This window comes from Lactuca saligna, chromosome 4 (assembly GCF_052625555.1).
Source record: "Lactuca saligna cultivar CGN05327 chromosome 4, ASM5262555v1, whole genome shotgun sequence".
NCBI lineage: Eukaryota > Viridiplantae > Streptophyta > Magnoliopsida > Asterales > Asteraceae > Lactuca > Lactuca saligna.
The window spans coordinates 53121609-53138929 of record NC_136420.1 but is presented as its reverse complement, the minus strand read 5'-3'; the positions used below and the strand labels follow the sequence as shown (position 1 = coordinate 53138929).

General features: G+C 36.9%; 1 protein-coding gene and 1 long non-coding RNA gene across 3 annotated transcripts; both read left to right on the top strand.

Annotated features, from left to right (window-relative positions):
- The first annotated feature begins 295 nt into the window (after positions 1 to 295).
- LOC145041857 (uncharacterized) lies at positions 296 to 2356 on the top strand. 2 transcript variants are annotated; one of them, XR_013680443.1, is made up of 2 exons: positions 296 to 579; positions 1747 to 2356. It is a non-coding gene; the product is annotated as an uncharacterized LOC145041857 (long non-coding RNA). The 2 variants fall into 2 exon arrangements; XR_013680442.1 differs by lacking the exon at positions 1747 to 2356 and adding an exon at positions 842 to 1515.
- A 329-nt stretch (positions 2357 to 2685) lies between these two features.
- LOC145041855 (uncharacterized) lies at positions 2686 to 7928 on the top strand. The gene is made up of 2 exons (XM_078990061.1): positions 2686 to 5678; positions 7437 to 7928. The coding sequence occupies exons 1-2, from the start codon at positions 2969 to 2971 to the stop codon at positions 7727 to 7729; spliced, it is 3003 nt and encodes a 1000-aa protein (XP_078846187.1). The 5' UTR covers positions 2686 to 2968; the 3' UTR covers positions 7730 to 7928.
- The last annotated feature ends 9393 nt before the right edge of the window (positions 7929 to 17321 follow it).

The following is a 17321-nucleotide window of genomic DNA, read 5'->3' as shown; positions in this document are numbered from 1 at the left end:
CTCACACACACAGGGGGGGGCAGAGAGAGAGAGAGAGAGAGAGAGAGAGAGAGAGAGAGAGAGAGAGAGAGAGAGAGAGAGACCTTTTATTTTTAACTTATAGATCAAATCCATAACAAAACTAGCTTAAAAGGACTACAAAGCCAAGAAAGTCGAGTTTTGGACTAAATCTCAGAAAAAATGCATATCACAAAAACTATTTTTGTAGTTGTCTCTAAACAAAATTTACATTTTTCTAAAATATTTGTCAAAGTTCCCGATTTTTGACACATTGGCCCCGAGTGTTTCCCTTTTATCTCCTTCGACCCCATGTATTTATGACCACCCACAGTAACACTAACTACTCACAAGCTCTCCGCAGTAAGCAAAACCAAATTGAAACCCTGCATCGGATATCCTCTCAAAACCGAATCAAAACTCCATTAGGGTTATCTTCCGATGAGTTTCTGCGATTAGGGTTCTATCTTCCCCTGAGTTCTCTGATTAGGGTTCATCTGCGACTAAGGTTCACCCCTTGTTTCTCTTCGTTGTCCTGTGTAGCATCAGTGGTAACATACCGTATCCTCCGGTCCCAATAGAGTAAGTTTTTCAAAATCATTTGTTGTTTTCATGATTTCCATAGACTACTTTTCCATCAAAACTTGTTATCACTTGTTATCTAGAATAATCATGACTTCTTGGTCATTTGATCTGCACAAAGGTCTAGTCATGGAACATTTCCACAAACCTAGTTTACCAATTCTCGCAATCTTTGAGTTTTCACGGAGCTTGTTATTACCTGAAAGTTGGTTATAAATACAACATACTTTTAATCTTCCTAAACTCCTTCGAATCTTTGTAGTTGAGTTGAAATTACAAAACCAGACTGGTTAACACACGACACTTGATTTATCTAAGAATTTGCTCGCGGGAAAGATATCATTTGAAGTTTGAAGTTTGCAAAATTGGATCTTTCTTATACAAGCTCACATGGCCGGTTCCCCTTGCCCTAACATTGTGAATGCGTCCATACAACATAATCTATGTTTCGGATATGTTACAGGACTAAAACTTTGTGCAAATCAGATTATGAAGAAGATTAACGACCTGTTTCATCATAGATTCATCCTTGTAGTTATGCTCTCTCTCATGGGCTAGTTTCACTTGGTCTCTTCACATATTTCTTCATTGCTTAGAAAAAAAACCATCTCCATTATTTCTCCATAACAAGTTTAGATGGAAGTGTAGTTTTTGATGCAATTATGAAGGCAATAAATGATTTTGATGATGCTTAATGTGTTTGGACCAGAGGATATTGTAATGTGTACAAAGTCACACTACAAAATAACAATATAGTAGCTGTCAAGAAACTTCATTCATCATGTGAGAATGTTGATCACATGGGTTTTGTTAATGAGGTACAAGTGTTAGGGAACTCTAGGCATTGAACCCTAGTTAAACTGTATGGATACTGTCCCTATGTTTGTCACTACACCCATCTCATAACAAGAATGCATGAATCAGTTTGAATTTTAACCATGCTCTAAAATTGAGAAACATAACCAGAACTAGTAAAAAGAAAGCATGGAAGCTTAACAATGACCTATTTCTTCAAATGTCTACACTTTAATTGTTTTCTGCAACTGAGGTTGCATATATTCTGGCTGTTATAATCTTGAATAGTGAGACTACAAATATATGCTCTTTATAACGAAATCCAAAAACCCTTATTGACATCAAAATTCCATCTTTTGTATGCTCATTCAGATGGCATACACACCTCGATATGTGTTTTTGACCAAGTATGGGTGCAGTGTGTATGTAATGAGTTCTAGGATCAAGTTACCATAGGAACTATGCATGACAATTGGAAAAAGGAATACAAGATAGTAAGCCCCTTATGAAAAAGGTACACAAACCAAAGTCCATGGATTTCCATTCAAAGTATTTCAACATTGTTTCCATTAACCAAACAAGGGTCAAGTTTCTGCTACCACTATAGAACTGGTGATGTAACCGGTTCTCGAACCGGAATAACCAAGTGAACCGGGAACCAAGAACCGGACTGAATGCCATTAACCGATGCCTAAATCGGACCGGAACCGAAATAACAGAAAACCAAAAATGATGAATCCGAAGAAATAACAGAAAACCAAAAAAGCTTAGAAGTTGAACTCCGTGAATCTTGTTTTGAGCTCTAATACTGTAGTTCGAAAATTTTGAAGTGGTGAAAATGGTGGTCATTTTTTAATTTTGTTAAAAAAAGTCGCCACTGTGATTGCTATTTAATGAATGTGGTCTTTTTCATGATTATCTCTTAGTTATTTTGTAAGTTTGCGATTTACCAAGCTATTTATTATTATTATTGTTATTGTTATTGTGATTGTGATTGTGATTGTGATTGTGATTGTTATTGTTATTGTTGTTATTATTATTATTATTATTATTATTATTTATTTATTTTAAAAGAAATTAGTAAGGTCTTTAATTTGAAACAATAACGATTCATAACAGATTTGTTTCAGAACCAATTACACACAATTTCACACTTATTCTGTTTGAGACGTACATTTGAAACTCCTTTTAAAATGAACGGGAACAAAATTAAATCTGCCTAATAAATCAAATAAAGTTATATTGCACCATTAAATCCTTACTGTTGTAAGTTTGGAACTAAAGATGTTTTTTCATAGATTGTCATGAGGAATAAATTTGGAAGTGTAATACACTTCTTGCGGAAAAATATGGCATTGACTTCTCAGCGTGTAATGCACTTTAACACTCCCTGTGGAAAATTATGGCATTGATTTCTCAAGTAAGAAACACTCTAATTTATTTCTCAAGTAAGAGACACTCTTGTGGGATAATATGACATAGTCAGAAATTTATATTTTGAAAACAGGGAACCAAAACAAAAAGACAGGATAGTTCAAGTATAAATAAGATCTCACACAAACCACAATTTTATAAAAACACACCAAACCAAACAATGTCTTCTTCAAACTTCTACCTTTTTTCTTTAGCTCTACTAATCATTCCACTCTCAGTCATACCGAATTTTGCTTGTGCTTCTTTGGAGGAAGCAAATGCTCTTCTTAAATGGAAAGCAAGCCTTCAAATCCCAAACAACTCCTTGGTTTCTTCATGGCTCCCTATAAATTCCAGTACATCGGCTCCATCTCCATGCTCTTCTTGGTTGGGAATAATTTGCAATGCTGACGGGAGCATTCAAACGTTGAACCTCACATCATCAGGAATAAATGGTACACTTCACCAATTTCCATTCTCTTTGTTACAAAATCTTACCAAATTTGAGCTCAGTGTAAACAACTTCTTTGGCCCGATCCCACCAGAAATCCAGCTCCTGTCCAAACTTGTCTATCTTGACTTTTCAGCAAATAAATTTTCTGGAGCAATCCCACATCGGATAGGGATGTTAGCCAGCCTTGAAACCCTCCACCTGAATGAAAATAACTTGAGTGGTTCAATACCACAAGAGATCGGTCAATTAACCTCTCTCTATATGCTTGCATTGTATGATAATTCTCTTGAAGGAGAATTACCTCCATCATTGGGAAATTTGAAAAACTTGGCTTATCTTTATCTCGATAACAATAAGCTTTCGGGTCCAATTCCTCAAGAGTTTGGACAACTTGTCAATCTTGTGGAGGTCTATATCACTCATAATTCACTTCATGGTCCCATCCCAAAAGAAATAGGAAATCTGAAAAAGCTAACTATCTTGTACCTTTTTCAAAACCATCTAAATGGTTCAATCCCACAAGAAATAGGAAGCATGGTTTCACTTGAGCGCCTAAGCCTCTTCTCAAACAATCTGTCTGGCTCAATCCCCTCATCATTGGGTGAGTTGACATCTTTGAATCTCCTCCATTTGTACAAAAATCAACTCTCTGGTCATATTCCTGTCGAACTTGGGAATTTGAAGTCTCTCACTGATCTCGAGGTGAGTGAAAATAATCTTAGTGGCCCAATTCCTTCATCACTAGAGAACCTAAGCAACCTACAATATCTTTCCATCCGTGACAATAAATTATCTGGGAATATACCACAAGGATTGGGAAGTCTAGATTTGGTTGAGCTAGAAATGGACACAAATCAATTGTCCGGTCATTTGCCCAAAGATTTGTGCCATGGGGGAAACCTTATAAATTTATCACTACATGGTAATCAGCTCACAGGTCCTATTCCAAAAGGCTTAAGGAATTGTCGTAGCCTAATGAGAGCTTTCTTTGATGACAATCAATTCACCGGAGATATATCGAAAAGCTTTGGGGTCTATCCAAGCTTAGTTTACCTTGATCTCAGTCACAATAAGTTTCACGGGCAGCTTTCTGAAAACTGGAGTAAATGCAAGAATTTGACAGCCTTAAGGATAGCATATAACAACATCAGTGGTAGCATTCCACCTGAGTTTGGAAATTCAACTCAACTCCGCAGACTTGATCTTACTTCAAATCTTATTGTTGGGGAGATCCCTAAGGAGATTGGGAAGATGAAAAGTATGTTGTATTTGTCCTTGGCTGATAACCAACTTTCAGGTATTATACCTAATGAGCTCGGATCACTGCGTGATCTTATTGCTCTCGATCTGTCCACAAATAGATTGAATGGGTCGATACCAAGAAATATTGGTGACTGGACACACATGTATTACTTAAATCTTAGTAATAACAAAATCAGTGAAAAAATTCCGTCTGAGATAGGTAAAGTAAGTCAACTGACAACACTTGATCTTTCTCACAATAGACTATCAGGGTCTATTCCTGATGCTTTTGAAAAGTTACTTAGTGTGATTGATATCGATTTGTCTTACAATGAGCTCACAGGTCCAGTTCCCCCTTATGCAATCTTTGTCAATGCATCAATACAAGTATTTCAAGGCAATCCGGGTTTGTGTGGAAATGTTACTGGGCTAAAGCTTTGTCCAAGTCAAAATTTGATGAAGAAAACAGATCCCCTTCATCAAAAGCTCGTCATTGTAATTGTGCTCCCTCTTTTTGGGGCACTTTTACTTGGTTTACTCATGTATGGCCTCATAGCTTATCAACGACAAAAGAAAATATCTCCACGGCAACCATTGGACGAAGAAGGTGATGATTCCTTCTCAATATTAAGTTTTGATGGAAGAGTAGTGTATGATGAAGTCTTGAAAGCAACAAATGACTTTGATGATACATATTGTATTGGGACTGGAGGATATGGTGTTGTATACAAAGCCGAACTACAACCTAACAATGTAGTAGCTGTCAAGAAACTTCACTCATCATCTGGTAATGTTGATCGTATGGGTTTCCTTAATGAGGTACGAGCATTAACGAACATAAGGCATCGAAACATTGTGAAACTCTATGGATATTGTTCCCATGCCCTCCACTCATTTTTGATTTACGAATATCTTGAAAAGGGAAGCATTGGATCAATATTAAGTAGTGATATCTTGGCAAAGGAATTGGATTGGTTGAAAAGGATCAATATTGTAAAGGCCGTAGCTAATGGTTTGGCATATATGCATCATGATTGTTCACCTGCTATCATTCATAGAGACATTTCGATAGCCAACATCCTACTCGATTCTGAATACGAGGCACATATTTCTGACTTTGGCACATCCAAGCTTCTAAAGCTAGACTCATCCAACTGGACCGCAGTTGCAGGCACCTATGGTTATATCGCGCCAGGTAATGTACTTTTGTGACTTCTTCTACATCTTCTCAAGTTACACGCATACAAGTGTGTGTGTGTGTGTGTGTATATATATATATATATATATATATATATATATATATATATATATATATATATATATATAGTCCGGAACCGGTAGGAACTCAAAAATTGGCAGGAACCGCAAAAGCTATTTTATATATATATATATATATATATATATATATATATATATATATATATATATATGTAGTCCGGATCCGGTAGGAACTCAAAAATTAGCAGGAACCACAAAAAGTATTCTACACCAATCATTTTGTCAAGGGCACAAAGGTCATACCCATTTACTTTTTCGACCTCGAAGGAATAATCATTTGCGACGAACATCATTTAAATGGGTTTTTTCTTTTCTTTTTTCGTTAAAAAAAAGTAAATAGATATATACTCGGTTTAAGCGATTTTTTTAAATTTTTAAAATTTTTAAATTTTCGTTTTCTTTTTAATTTTTTTTTCCTTTTTAATATCTTTACTACATACTTGAAGATACTAGAGTTTTTTCTTTATTTTTGTTTTTTTTTTATTTTTTAAACTAAATATCGATTTGAGATTTTAATGTTTAACAATTATAAAATTTTAAATAAGATAAATATTAAGGATCATAATATTTTCCGTTCATACTGCTTTTGAATCATATTATCTATGAATCATAGAACTTTGAATCAAGTTATTTTGAATCATAGTATTTTGAATCATAACAATATTATATATCATACATTTTTGTATTATATTAATTTGGATAAAAATATATGAATTAAATAAAGTTTTTATTCGATACAACATTTGAATCATTATATTTTTTGAATTATTTAATTTTAAATCATAAAAAATATAATAATTAAGGATCATTAAATATATGAATCAAAATATTTTTAAACCATAAGAAGTTAAGGATTATAAACATATTGAATCATAATATTTTTGAATCATAAACATTTTGAATCATCTTTATTTGGATCATATTATGCTCAACAACTTTTTAAAAATTTTAATCTTTTAAAATCAAGTTTGGTATCAAAAAAATTTATTTTTAATTTTTTTTTACAAAGTCATTAAAATAGTGTATAGAAGTATTTGCTAAATTTTATAATTTTTGTAGAAATTTTCTGGGTTTTTTTATAAATATAAAAAAATATATATATTTTTTATTTCAAAATTTCATGATTATGCTCATTTTATAGAGAATTAAATTTTAAGAACTTTGGTTTTTTTAGAATTTTTTTTCAAAGAAAAAATAATTATGACCAAAAAACAAGATTGATGAAAATAATAAAATAAACTAACCATTAAAAGAAAGCCATATGGTGAAGAGAGAGAAGCCATCGATTGAGGTGTGTGCCTCCATTTCAACTCACATGGTTTCCATCTTATTTTTTAGCTTCGACAATATTAATCCCATTCTTTTGCCCTTATATAGAAATTTTGATTTTTTAATAATACTTATGAAAAATATCATTATCAGAATTAAAATAAAAAGAAAATTGTTTGATTTATCTTAGCCATTCAAAATTTTAGATTAAAGGTTTAGATTTGTCTTCCCGGTTTCTACTAATTTTTAGGTTCCTACACGATCATATATATATATATATATATATATATATATATATATATATATATATATATATATATATATATATATATATATAACTTAGAATATTGTGGGGTTGATATAGTTTTTTTTAGCTATTATCTCATGTTTTTTTTTTTTGATGTAGAGCTCGCTTATACGATGGTGGCCACCGAGAAATGCGATGTATATAGCTTTGGAGTTGTTGCACTAGAAGTGATAATGGGAAAGCATCCTGGAGAACTCATTACATCTTTGCCAACATTGGCTGCTGATTATCTATTGCCAGCAAATGTGGGAGATCCTCGGCTACTGCCTCCATCATCAATAGTTGAGAAACAAGTTAAGTTAGTTCTGAGTGTCTCAAGAGCATGTTTGAACTCCAACCCACATACAAGGCCAACAATGCGCCAAGTTTCAAATCTGCTAATGGAGAATTGACTTTAAATTTTCATATCTCGTGTATTACTTTCAATATTTTACTTTTCAGAAGTTTCCTATGATGCATACTGATAATATGTACTCAATAAATGCCTTCTCGTGAAGCAACATTTCATATGTTTTCTTATAGCATTATGTAGTAATATAACAAATAAGTCAATAAAGATTTCTATCCTTCTAGAGATTCACCAATAGAAAATCATGTAGTAAGATGGACATTCTGTCGCTAATTTAACCAACGATTGTTTCCATCTATTGCATTTTCTAGGAAAAATTAGTAACAAATAATAATATGGCTAATTAATAACTTAAAATGCATTGCGAATAAATAAAAACACAAATACAAGTTACCAATAGATTTTACACAATGTATGCAAAAGTATGCATATTGCGTATTGGAGTTCATTTTAGCCGTGATAAAGATTTAGTCATTAAAATTACCATATACAATGGCATATTCATTGGGTTCCTTTGTTGAAAACAAGCAAATAAACGTTGATTTGAAGGTGCATGATGATTACTTTATATATGAGGCTTCATGTCCATAACTTTCCTAACTGTGATAATTGCTTAGGCGTTGGTTTTATTTAAGGTTTCATGTTGAGAAGATGAGAGGGGAAATAGATAAAAGGAACGGAGGAGCTCATGATTGATGACAAAAAGGTTATTTATCATCAACTTTATATAAATTGCATCTTAAAATTAAGCGGTTAAAGGATGATCTATGCAACAAAACTATATTTTAGCAACCACTTATATAACAAATGAAACATTTGAAAGAAAACCATAGCTATTAACATACATTATGCAACTCACCTTTAGTATAGTAACACTAGGTGCAACAATAATAGTAATAGTACTAACAATATTAATAAACATATTATAATAGTTTGACAAAACTGAAAAAAATGATTTCTATTGGATGCATTTTTTCTGAGTTTTAGTCGACTTTTTTTGGTTTCATGATCATTTTCGTCTAGTTTCTATGTGGAAATGGTCCATCGATAAACTGAAATGACTTTAATAACATTCAATATTTATCATCTGTTTTTCTTTCATTTTCTGTAAATGTAAATCATTATTTAATAAGAGGGGAGCCACTTCTCTCTCTCTCTCTCTCTCTCTCTCTCTCTCTCTCTTCTCTCTCTCCTTCTCTGTCTTTCTTACAAACACACACACACACACACATTGTAACGTCCTAAAATTCAAGGCCAAAAATTTCATTTTTAAATAAGTTGTTACATAAAACCAACAGAATAAAAACGTTCATAATAATATCTCGTGTCAAACCATGATATCAGTAATCGAAACATATTATCATAAAACCATATCAGAGTGTAATCCCCAAAGATCTCATGTGCGGAAAATGTAGTGTGATGCGCTATGATCAAGCCGACTCATTTCCTTTAAACACGAAGTACCTGAAACCAAAACTAAAAACCGTAAGCACAAAGCTTAGTGAGTTCCCCCATCATACCACATACCATACAATCACAAAGCATACATACCGTCGGGCAATTCTGGGGTGCCCGACCTACCCGGTACGGCTGTTCTGGGGTGCCGACCTACCCGTATGACCATTTTGGGGTGCCGACCTACCCGTGCGGCCATTCTAGGGTGCCGTCCTACCTGCGTCAAGCCATTCTGTGGTGCTGACCTACCCGTCAGTCCTAACAACCGACCCTCGGGGACTATTCCACCCCCTACTACTACTATCACATATATCATAATATAACATACTATCAGACGTATATGGGGTGTCCGAACTACCCTTCGGTCCTAACAACGGAACTTAGGGACTATTCCCCTCCTACTACCGCTATCACATATAACTATTCCACCCCCTACTACTATCACATATATCATAATATAACATACTATCAGACATATATGGGGTGTCCGAACTACCCTTCGGTCCTAACAACGGAACTTAGGGACTATTCCCCTCCTACTACCGCTATCACATATAACATATCATGCCATCATATAAACATATAATCACATATTGTCGGACATATCTGGGGTGCCTGACTTACCCTTCGGTCCGAACAACCGAACTCTACTGCTATCGCATATAACATATCATGCCAGCACATAACATATCAGGTAGTAGCAAACCTAGATGATATCACAAAGACAATCATCTAACATACAACTCATACTAGTAGGCCGACATTGTGGCCGTAGACCCACCACTACTGGAAGGTAACTCACCTCACACTGCTGAAGTCCCGAAGACACAATCCCACACTGCTGAAGTCCCGCAGGCTGAGCCCTAGCTATTGGTTGATAGATTCCCAAACTATCAACACCAAAATACCACCCAATTAATAATTGGGTCCCAACACATAACCATAATACATACTTGAATAATTACTACATTACCCTAGGCTTGGCTTATTTAAGCCCAACAAGGCCCAATCCATAGGCCCAAAGCCAACTAGGAATCAAAGCCTGACATATGGCCCAATTTTCTAAATTGGGCCCAAACCCTTACAAGGTCTTACCATAAGGCCCAACCATTTAGTCCAGTCCAACATTCAACATTATAATGGCCCAATATCACATAATCATAAAGGCCTAAACTATGGTCCATCTATGGACCAATTTCCAAATTGGGCCCAAATCCTCATATGGGCCTTACCACAAAGCCCATTAATTATTCTAGTCCATTTGCTTGATCTTGGATGGCCCATTTATAATCCAATCATCAAGGCCCAAATGAAAGGTCCAATAATAAATCCAAGTGAAATTAGGGTTTCACATAAAATGATGATTAGGGTTAAGTTTCCTACTTAACCCATTAAGGACTTAATCCATTATGGACTTAATCCATTAAGTCCAATATTGCTTAGATTAATCTTTACCAATGATTATTATTTAATATCTCAAGTTATTAAATAATTCTCGTGTGTGTGACCCCATTAATTCTTAAAGTTAGATTTTCATTGGCATTAGGGTGTTCCAATCCAAATATTAGCCCATTTATCAATTTGTTGGCCTTTTATGACAATTAGGGCTTTATTGGGCCTAATAAGCCCACTAAAATCTTATTAAGCCCATATGGGTTTAATTGGGTCCATTAGAGTCCATTAAGCTTCATTGGGCCCATTAGAGCTCCTTTGAGCCAATTAGGGTTTCTAGCACCCCAAACAAATCTATCACAAGAGGCAAAGCGCACCGCCATCCGACACGGCGACCGGTGACGGCAGCCACCACCCTAAGGTGGTGGTTTTGTATTTCCTTTCATTATTACATTTTGCAATACACTTTACAATGCTTAAAACTCAAATAAAAACGCACACGCCTACTAAACACACACATCCACGACGGTTCATGGCGGCAGCCACCACCTCACGGTGGTGGCGGTGATTTCTTGTGGTTTCCAGTCAAGCACACACACACACACACCAACCAACAACCTTTGCTCAGAAAACAAACCCAACACGACGGCGATAACACCCTAACGAAAGCAGTGGCGTGAGATCGACGGTGACAGGCAGCATTTGCGATAACAACAACCACTTCACGGTGTTGGCGAGTCTCCCTGATTCCTGCCTAATAACTTGCGTCCATAAATCACCAAGTCATCGCGAGCTCGACCTGTTACGTACTCCGGTCAAAGCCACTTCTCGTGGTGGTGTAAGGCAGTCGGGAAATAGTGTGACAACAGGATATTTCAACTATATGTAAACGACCTAAAAAGTCAAGTATTGTAACCACGTTCGTTATAATGAAATTAACTTCGAAAATAAAATATCCAAAAATCACTAATTAAATTACCTATTATGTTAGATGTCAATAAACCGTTATCGTACGTAAAAAGAACGCCCAAATCCGACTTCGTATAAGAAAGTTAGGAATTTTCCAAGTTCGGCTTAGCAACGGACAGTTAAAAACTCGAAACAGAGATCGAGCAACTTTTGACCAGGATGACCTAAACGAGAATCGAAGGTCTCGTCAATGGTTTTTCAACGGTAAAAAGTCTGGCAAAAACAGACGTCAGATAATGAAATTATGAATTTTTAAAGAAATTTTCTTACCGCGACTTTTTAAAAATAAATAATAAAAATAATTTCAAAATTTGCCGACGGGATCTAAACGAAAGTTGTAGAGTATGGTCTCAACTACGCGTGGATATAAAGAACGTCGAAAACAGAGTTCGTATGAAGAAGATATGAATTGTTGAAGTTTATTGAATATTAAATATATTTTTTTTATGAAAACTTCGGTATTATCCGAAGGCTGAGTCACGCGAGTACGCCCAGCGTACACGGGTACGCCCAACGTACTCGAGGCCTTGGCCTCGGATCGTCCACATCACACCCTATGCGAGCTATGTCACGTCCCATCCGGAGTCCGAAGCAGTCGAGGATGCGCGCATGCGTGACGCACGAGTACGCCCCGCGTACGAGGGCGGTTACACCCCCTATAAAAGGGATGCGAGGGTTCCGAAGAAAAGGGCCTTTCTCTCTCATTTCCCTTGCGTTTTTTCCTTGTTTTCTGTGCCCGTGCTATCCCGAAGTCCCGGTCACATTGCTCAAGTCCCAAGGGTCGTTTGTGCTCCCGAGATTCCCGAGAATCCCAGGAAAATCCGCTTTCTCGAGTCGAAATTTTGTCAAGTTTTCATCCCGCCTCTTCCGATCTTTCAAGTGAGTTCATACCCCTATAATTCACACTTTTAAATATTTTATGAGTACTTTTATATGATATTGGGGGGGGGGGGGGGAATACTAGTAAAACACTCGATTATTATTGTGTGTTATATAAAGTTTCACTATACGCGTTTTATCAACGAAATCATATGTGATTTATAACTATTATAGGGAAACTTTCATATGCAAATTATACCACGACAACATTTTATCTTTTGAAATAAGAAATGATTTATGTATTTATGTAAATCAGACACTCTGCTTATACTATATTTATGTGTGTCGGTTTTGGCACTACAAAAACTATACTTTTCATAACAAGTGAGCATTTTCACTAAGGGTTTATTATACAAACGAAACATACTTTTAGGAAACTATAATAGGTATAGTTTTACGAGAATACTACGAACTTTTACATACATGGAAATACTATTTCAAGAAGCTACTTTCATATACAATAACAAACGAACATTCTCACACGTAAATCTGTTTTATACTAAGTTTTGTGAGACATTAAACTTCACGTATGTACGAGTACACATTTCAAGTCCTGTATTATATACCAAAATTCCTTGGAGGGGGAGCATGGTGTTTGTGTATAGATCTATACGGGATTGACAACCCCGCACCCTGACTGTTAGCTACAGTACACCATTTGGGGTGACAAACGTCAGAACATTCCAACGCCTGAAGAACGTTGTGTATAGGCATTCCTTGTCAATAGCATGGTTATAAACCTCACATAGAGTATTAAAAACACATTGATTTACAGGGGTTTTCAGATAAAATGGAGGTTTTATACGTACATAAGTTCATTTATTTTATGCATGAAAAACCTAATTGTGATATAAGTTTGGAACTTCTACCACTACTCATAGATGGGAAAATATCAACTTTTTAACATATATTGTTCTTGATTCAAAGCTACGTTTATACTAGTAGGAAATATGGGATTTTCTAGAGACTAACAAACAAAAACGAACCATTTAATTTTCATACAAATACTATCATTAAATGCTTATGAAACTCACCAGCTTAAATGTTGATCTACTCTTTCAAAACTACTTGTATGTCCCAAGGACTCAGTAATTACAGGTACTAAACCGCTTTTGAAGAAGGAACGTTGCGACACTAGTTTAAATTCATATTTTGGCATCATATTGTAATTGGTTTTGAACATGTACTCTTTTGAACAATGTAAACTTTCAATTATATATATGATGATTGTATTGCTTTCATTACTATATATTCATTTGTTACGTTACCACATGAAGTCATCCGCCCCCGAACGTTTCTGCCGTTCCGGTTTGGGGGTGTGACGGATTGGTATCAGAGCAATGTTTATAGTGAACTAAGTATATCGAACCTCATAAGATATACAAACTATAAATGCTTAAGGACTCAAAGTCTCTGACAAAAGGTTTTGACACTTAAAATCCTTATTTTAATTAAATAGATTATTTTAAGTCATTAAAATACAAAATACATGCATACAACGACATATTTTCACGATGAGAACTATACGAAAAGTATGAAGACGAGTTGGACACTACGATTAGTTCTCGAGATATGTAATTGAATTTGGGATGAATATAGCCTCATCAACTATATTTATCCGAAATTAGACTAACGTATATCGAGGAATGATCGTGGTGAGCAACAAGTCAAAACTTACCAAAATGGACACTAGTATCAAACGTACAATTTAAATACTATAGGTGTATTTGGTGCACACAATAGATTAATTAGTATCACATGTTCTCAAGTTTTGTTCAAATCTTATAACCATATTCTTGTATAGTCAAATGGCTGGATTTCACCTACAAGGGGACCTCTACTACCCGAACCAAGGCAACAAAGGATGGATAGAGGAGGATCCGGAAGAGGATGAAGAACCTATCGAGTTGGAAGAAGGGGACGACTCTGGTACAGACTCGGAACCAAAAGTAGTCAACCCTCCATCCATTAGGAGGAACTTCCAGGGACCGACTCCCGTTTGGGGAAGTCACCTCACCCATTGGAGCCAACAACAAAGGGATACGCTCTCCCTACGGTATGTGTCGAGACTTCTATGACATCAGGGATGGAGGTTCAACCGACCGAGCACTTCCGGTCATGGTAGGTAAACTGGCCAACTAGTCCTATCAATCGGGGGTCCAAGCAAATCGAATCCGCGAAGTCAATGTGGAAGTACAAGTTCACGCGGCCGATATCCGTCGTCTGGATATGTTGCAGAATGACACCCACCTCCGCGCCGATGCATTCCAAACACAAATGAATGCAACCCTCACAGAGTTGAAGGAACAACAAGCCGCCTTCGATAGGCGTCTTTTGGAGTCAAAGCAATCGGATGCGGAGTCAAGCTCCAAGCGCAACACACGTCGCAAGTAGTACTTGCGAAACCTCAAATTTTGTTATAAGATAGGACATCGGCTAAAAGTTTTTACTTTCTTAAAATTCTTGTAATCGGAGACCCTTTTAAGGGTCAAATTTTCGTGATCTTTGTATCATCTATTATATTAATATAATTCGCACGCTATTATTACTACGTTGAGTATCTCGTTCAATCTTTAAAATATTATGGAAAAACCATACGCTTGTTCATATGTTCGGATTTATGAATAACCTTCGTTCTTCTATCTTTGAGACTTATACTTTCATCTGTTGTTGAACTATAACAATTTAGTTCATGAGACACATACATTTTCTATACTATGGACTTCTTACCCTTGTCTTTTCAATCTTTGGTTGAAGGATGCCTCCGCGTAGAAATCCGAGACGAAACAACGGTAGGGAAGCACCGATACCACCACCACCTCCACCTCCTCAATTTGATACTGTCATGTTCCAGGCAGCAGTCACCGCAGCTTTAGCAGCTGCCATGTCACAGATCAATACCCCTGTTACTACTGGTTCAGGAATTGGCATACATCCTTCCAACCATGGCGATAGTCATGGGCAACCCCGGGAGTGCACCTATAAAGACTTTACGAATGCTAAGCCCCGAATGTTCAATGAAACGAGTGGTGTGATGATTTTAAGGTAGTGGATTGAAAGGACAGAATCAGTCTTTGAAATCTGTTCCTGCCCCGAGCACAACAAAGTCAAGTTTGCAACCTACACACTTACTGATAGGGCTTTAACTTGGTGGAATGACCACATTAAGGTACTTACCCTGATAGTGGCAAAATCAATAAGCTGTGAGAGCTTGAAAATCATGCTGATGAGGGAGTACTGTCCACGAGGAGAGATTCAAAAACTCGAGCACGAACTCTGGACTCTGGGAATGATTGGTACCGACATAGCAACTTATACCAACAGATTCTGCGATCTGGCAATCCTTTGCCTAGATATGATTACTCCCGGGAGCAAGAAAATAGAACGATACATTTGGGGACTGTCGCCCCAAATTCAGTCAAGCATGTTAGCTTCAAAACCTGACACTTTTGAAAGTGCCAAGGAGCTGGCACAATCGCTTATTGATCACGGAAATCATCAAAACTCAACAACTTCTGCACCAGAATCACAAAAGGGAAACAACAATAACAACAACAAGAAGAAGAGAGGGTGGAATAAGGGGAAGGGTGGGTCTTTCGAAGAATCCTCGAAGAAACAACAACTGGTTGTCGTAAACGCTGCGATGGTACCCACTACCGTTCCTACAAATCTCTACCCAACAAAGCCTTATGTGGGCAACCTCCCAAAGTGCACCAAGTGCAATTACCACCACCATGGACCTTGTCGGGAAATGCAGTGCTCCAACTGCAACAGAAAGGGACACACTCTTTGTTTCTGCAAGGCCCCCGTAAAGCCGATCACTCAAGTTCCCAATGTTGGTGTATGCCAAGCATGCTACGGTTGTGGCGAGGTGGGCCACTACAAAAGAAACTGCCCAAAGGCAGCGAATACCAGCGGAGTGGGACGAGTAGTAGCTATTGGTCATGAGGAAGTCGTAGCTTATCCTACAGTAGTTGCTGGTACGTTTCTTCTTGATAATTCATATGCATGCATCCTATTCGATAGCAGAGCAGAGAGAAGCTTTGTGAGCCAAAACTTTATTCACTTACTTAAACGTAAACCTAGCATGTTAGAAGAATCATTCACTGTAGAAATGGCAAATGGAAAAACGAAAAACACTGATTGCATATACATGGGTTGTACATTAACTTTAGACGGTCACTCTTTCCCAATCAACCTCATGCCAGTCTAAATAAAAAGTTTCGACGTTATAGTTGGCATGGATTGGTTAAGTCCTCTTCGCGCCGACATCATGTGCTTTGAAAAATCCGTTCATCTAAATCTCCCTAACAATGAAACATTAGTCATTTACGGCGACAAATCAAGTACAAACCTTCGCATCATTTCGTGCATCCAAGCTCGAAAGTGTTTGCAGAAGGATTATCAGGCATTTCTTGCACACATCGTCGATACAAGTCGGGAAGTAAAGGATATAAACAACATTCTAGAGGTACGTGACTTCCCCGATATCTTCCCAGAAGAACTACCGGGATTACCACCACAACGCCAAGTCAAGTTCATAATCGATTTAATTCTAGGGGCTACCCCTGTAGCAAAATCGCCTTATCGTCTGGCACCAACAGAGATGCAAGAACTTTCCAATCAGCTTAACGAACTTCACCAAAAAGGATTCATTAGACCAATTTTCTCACCTTGGGGAGCACCGGTCTTGTTTGTGAAGAAGAAAGATGAATCGTTCCGGATGTGCATCGACTACCGAGAGCTGAACAAACTCACTGTCAAAAATCGTTACCCTCTGCCCCACATTGACGACCTATTTGATCAACTTCAAGGAGCGAGCTACTTCTCGAAGATAGATCTATGATCCGGATATCACCAATTACGAGTGCTAGAGGAAGACGTTCCCAAGATAGCCTTCTGAACCCGTTATGGGCACTACGAATTTGTAGTGATGCCGT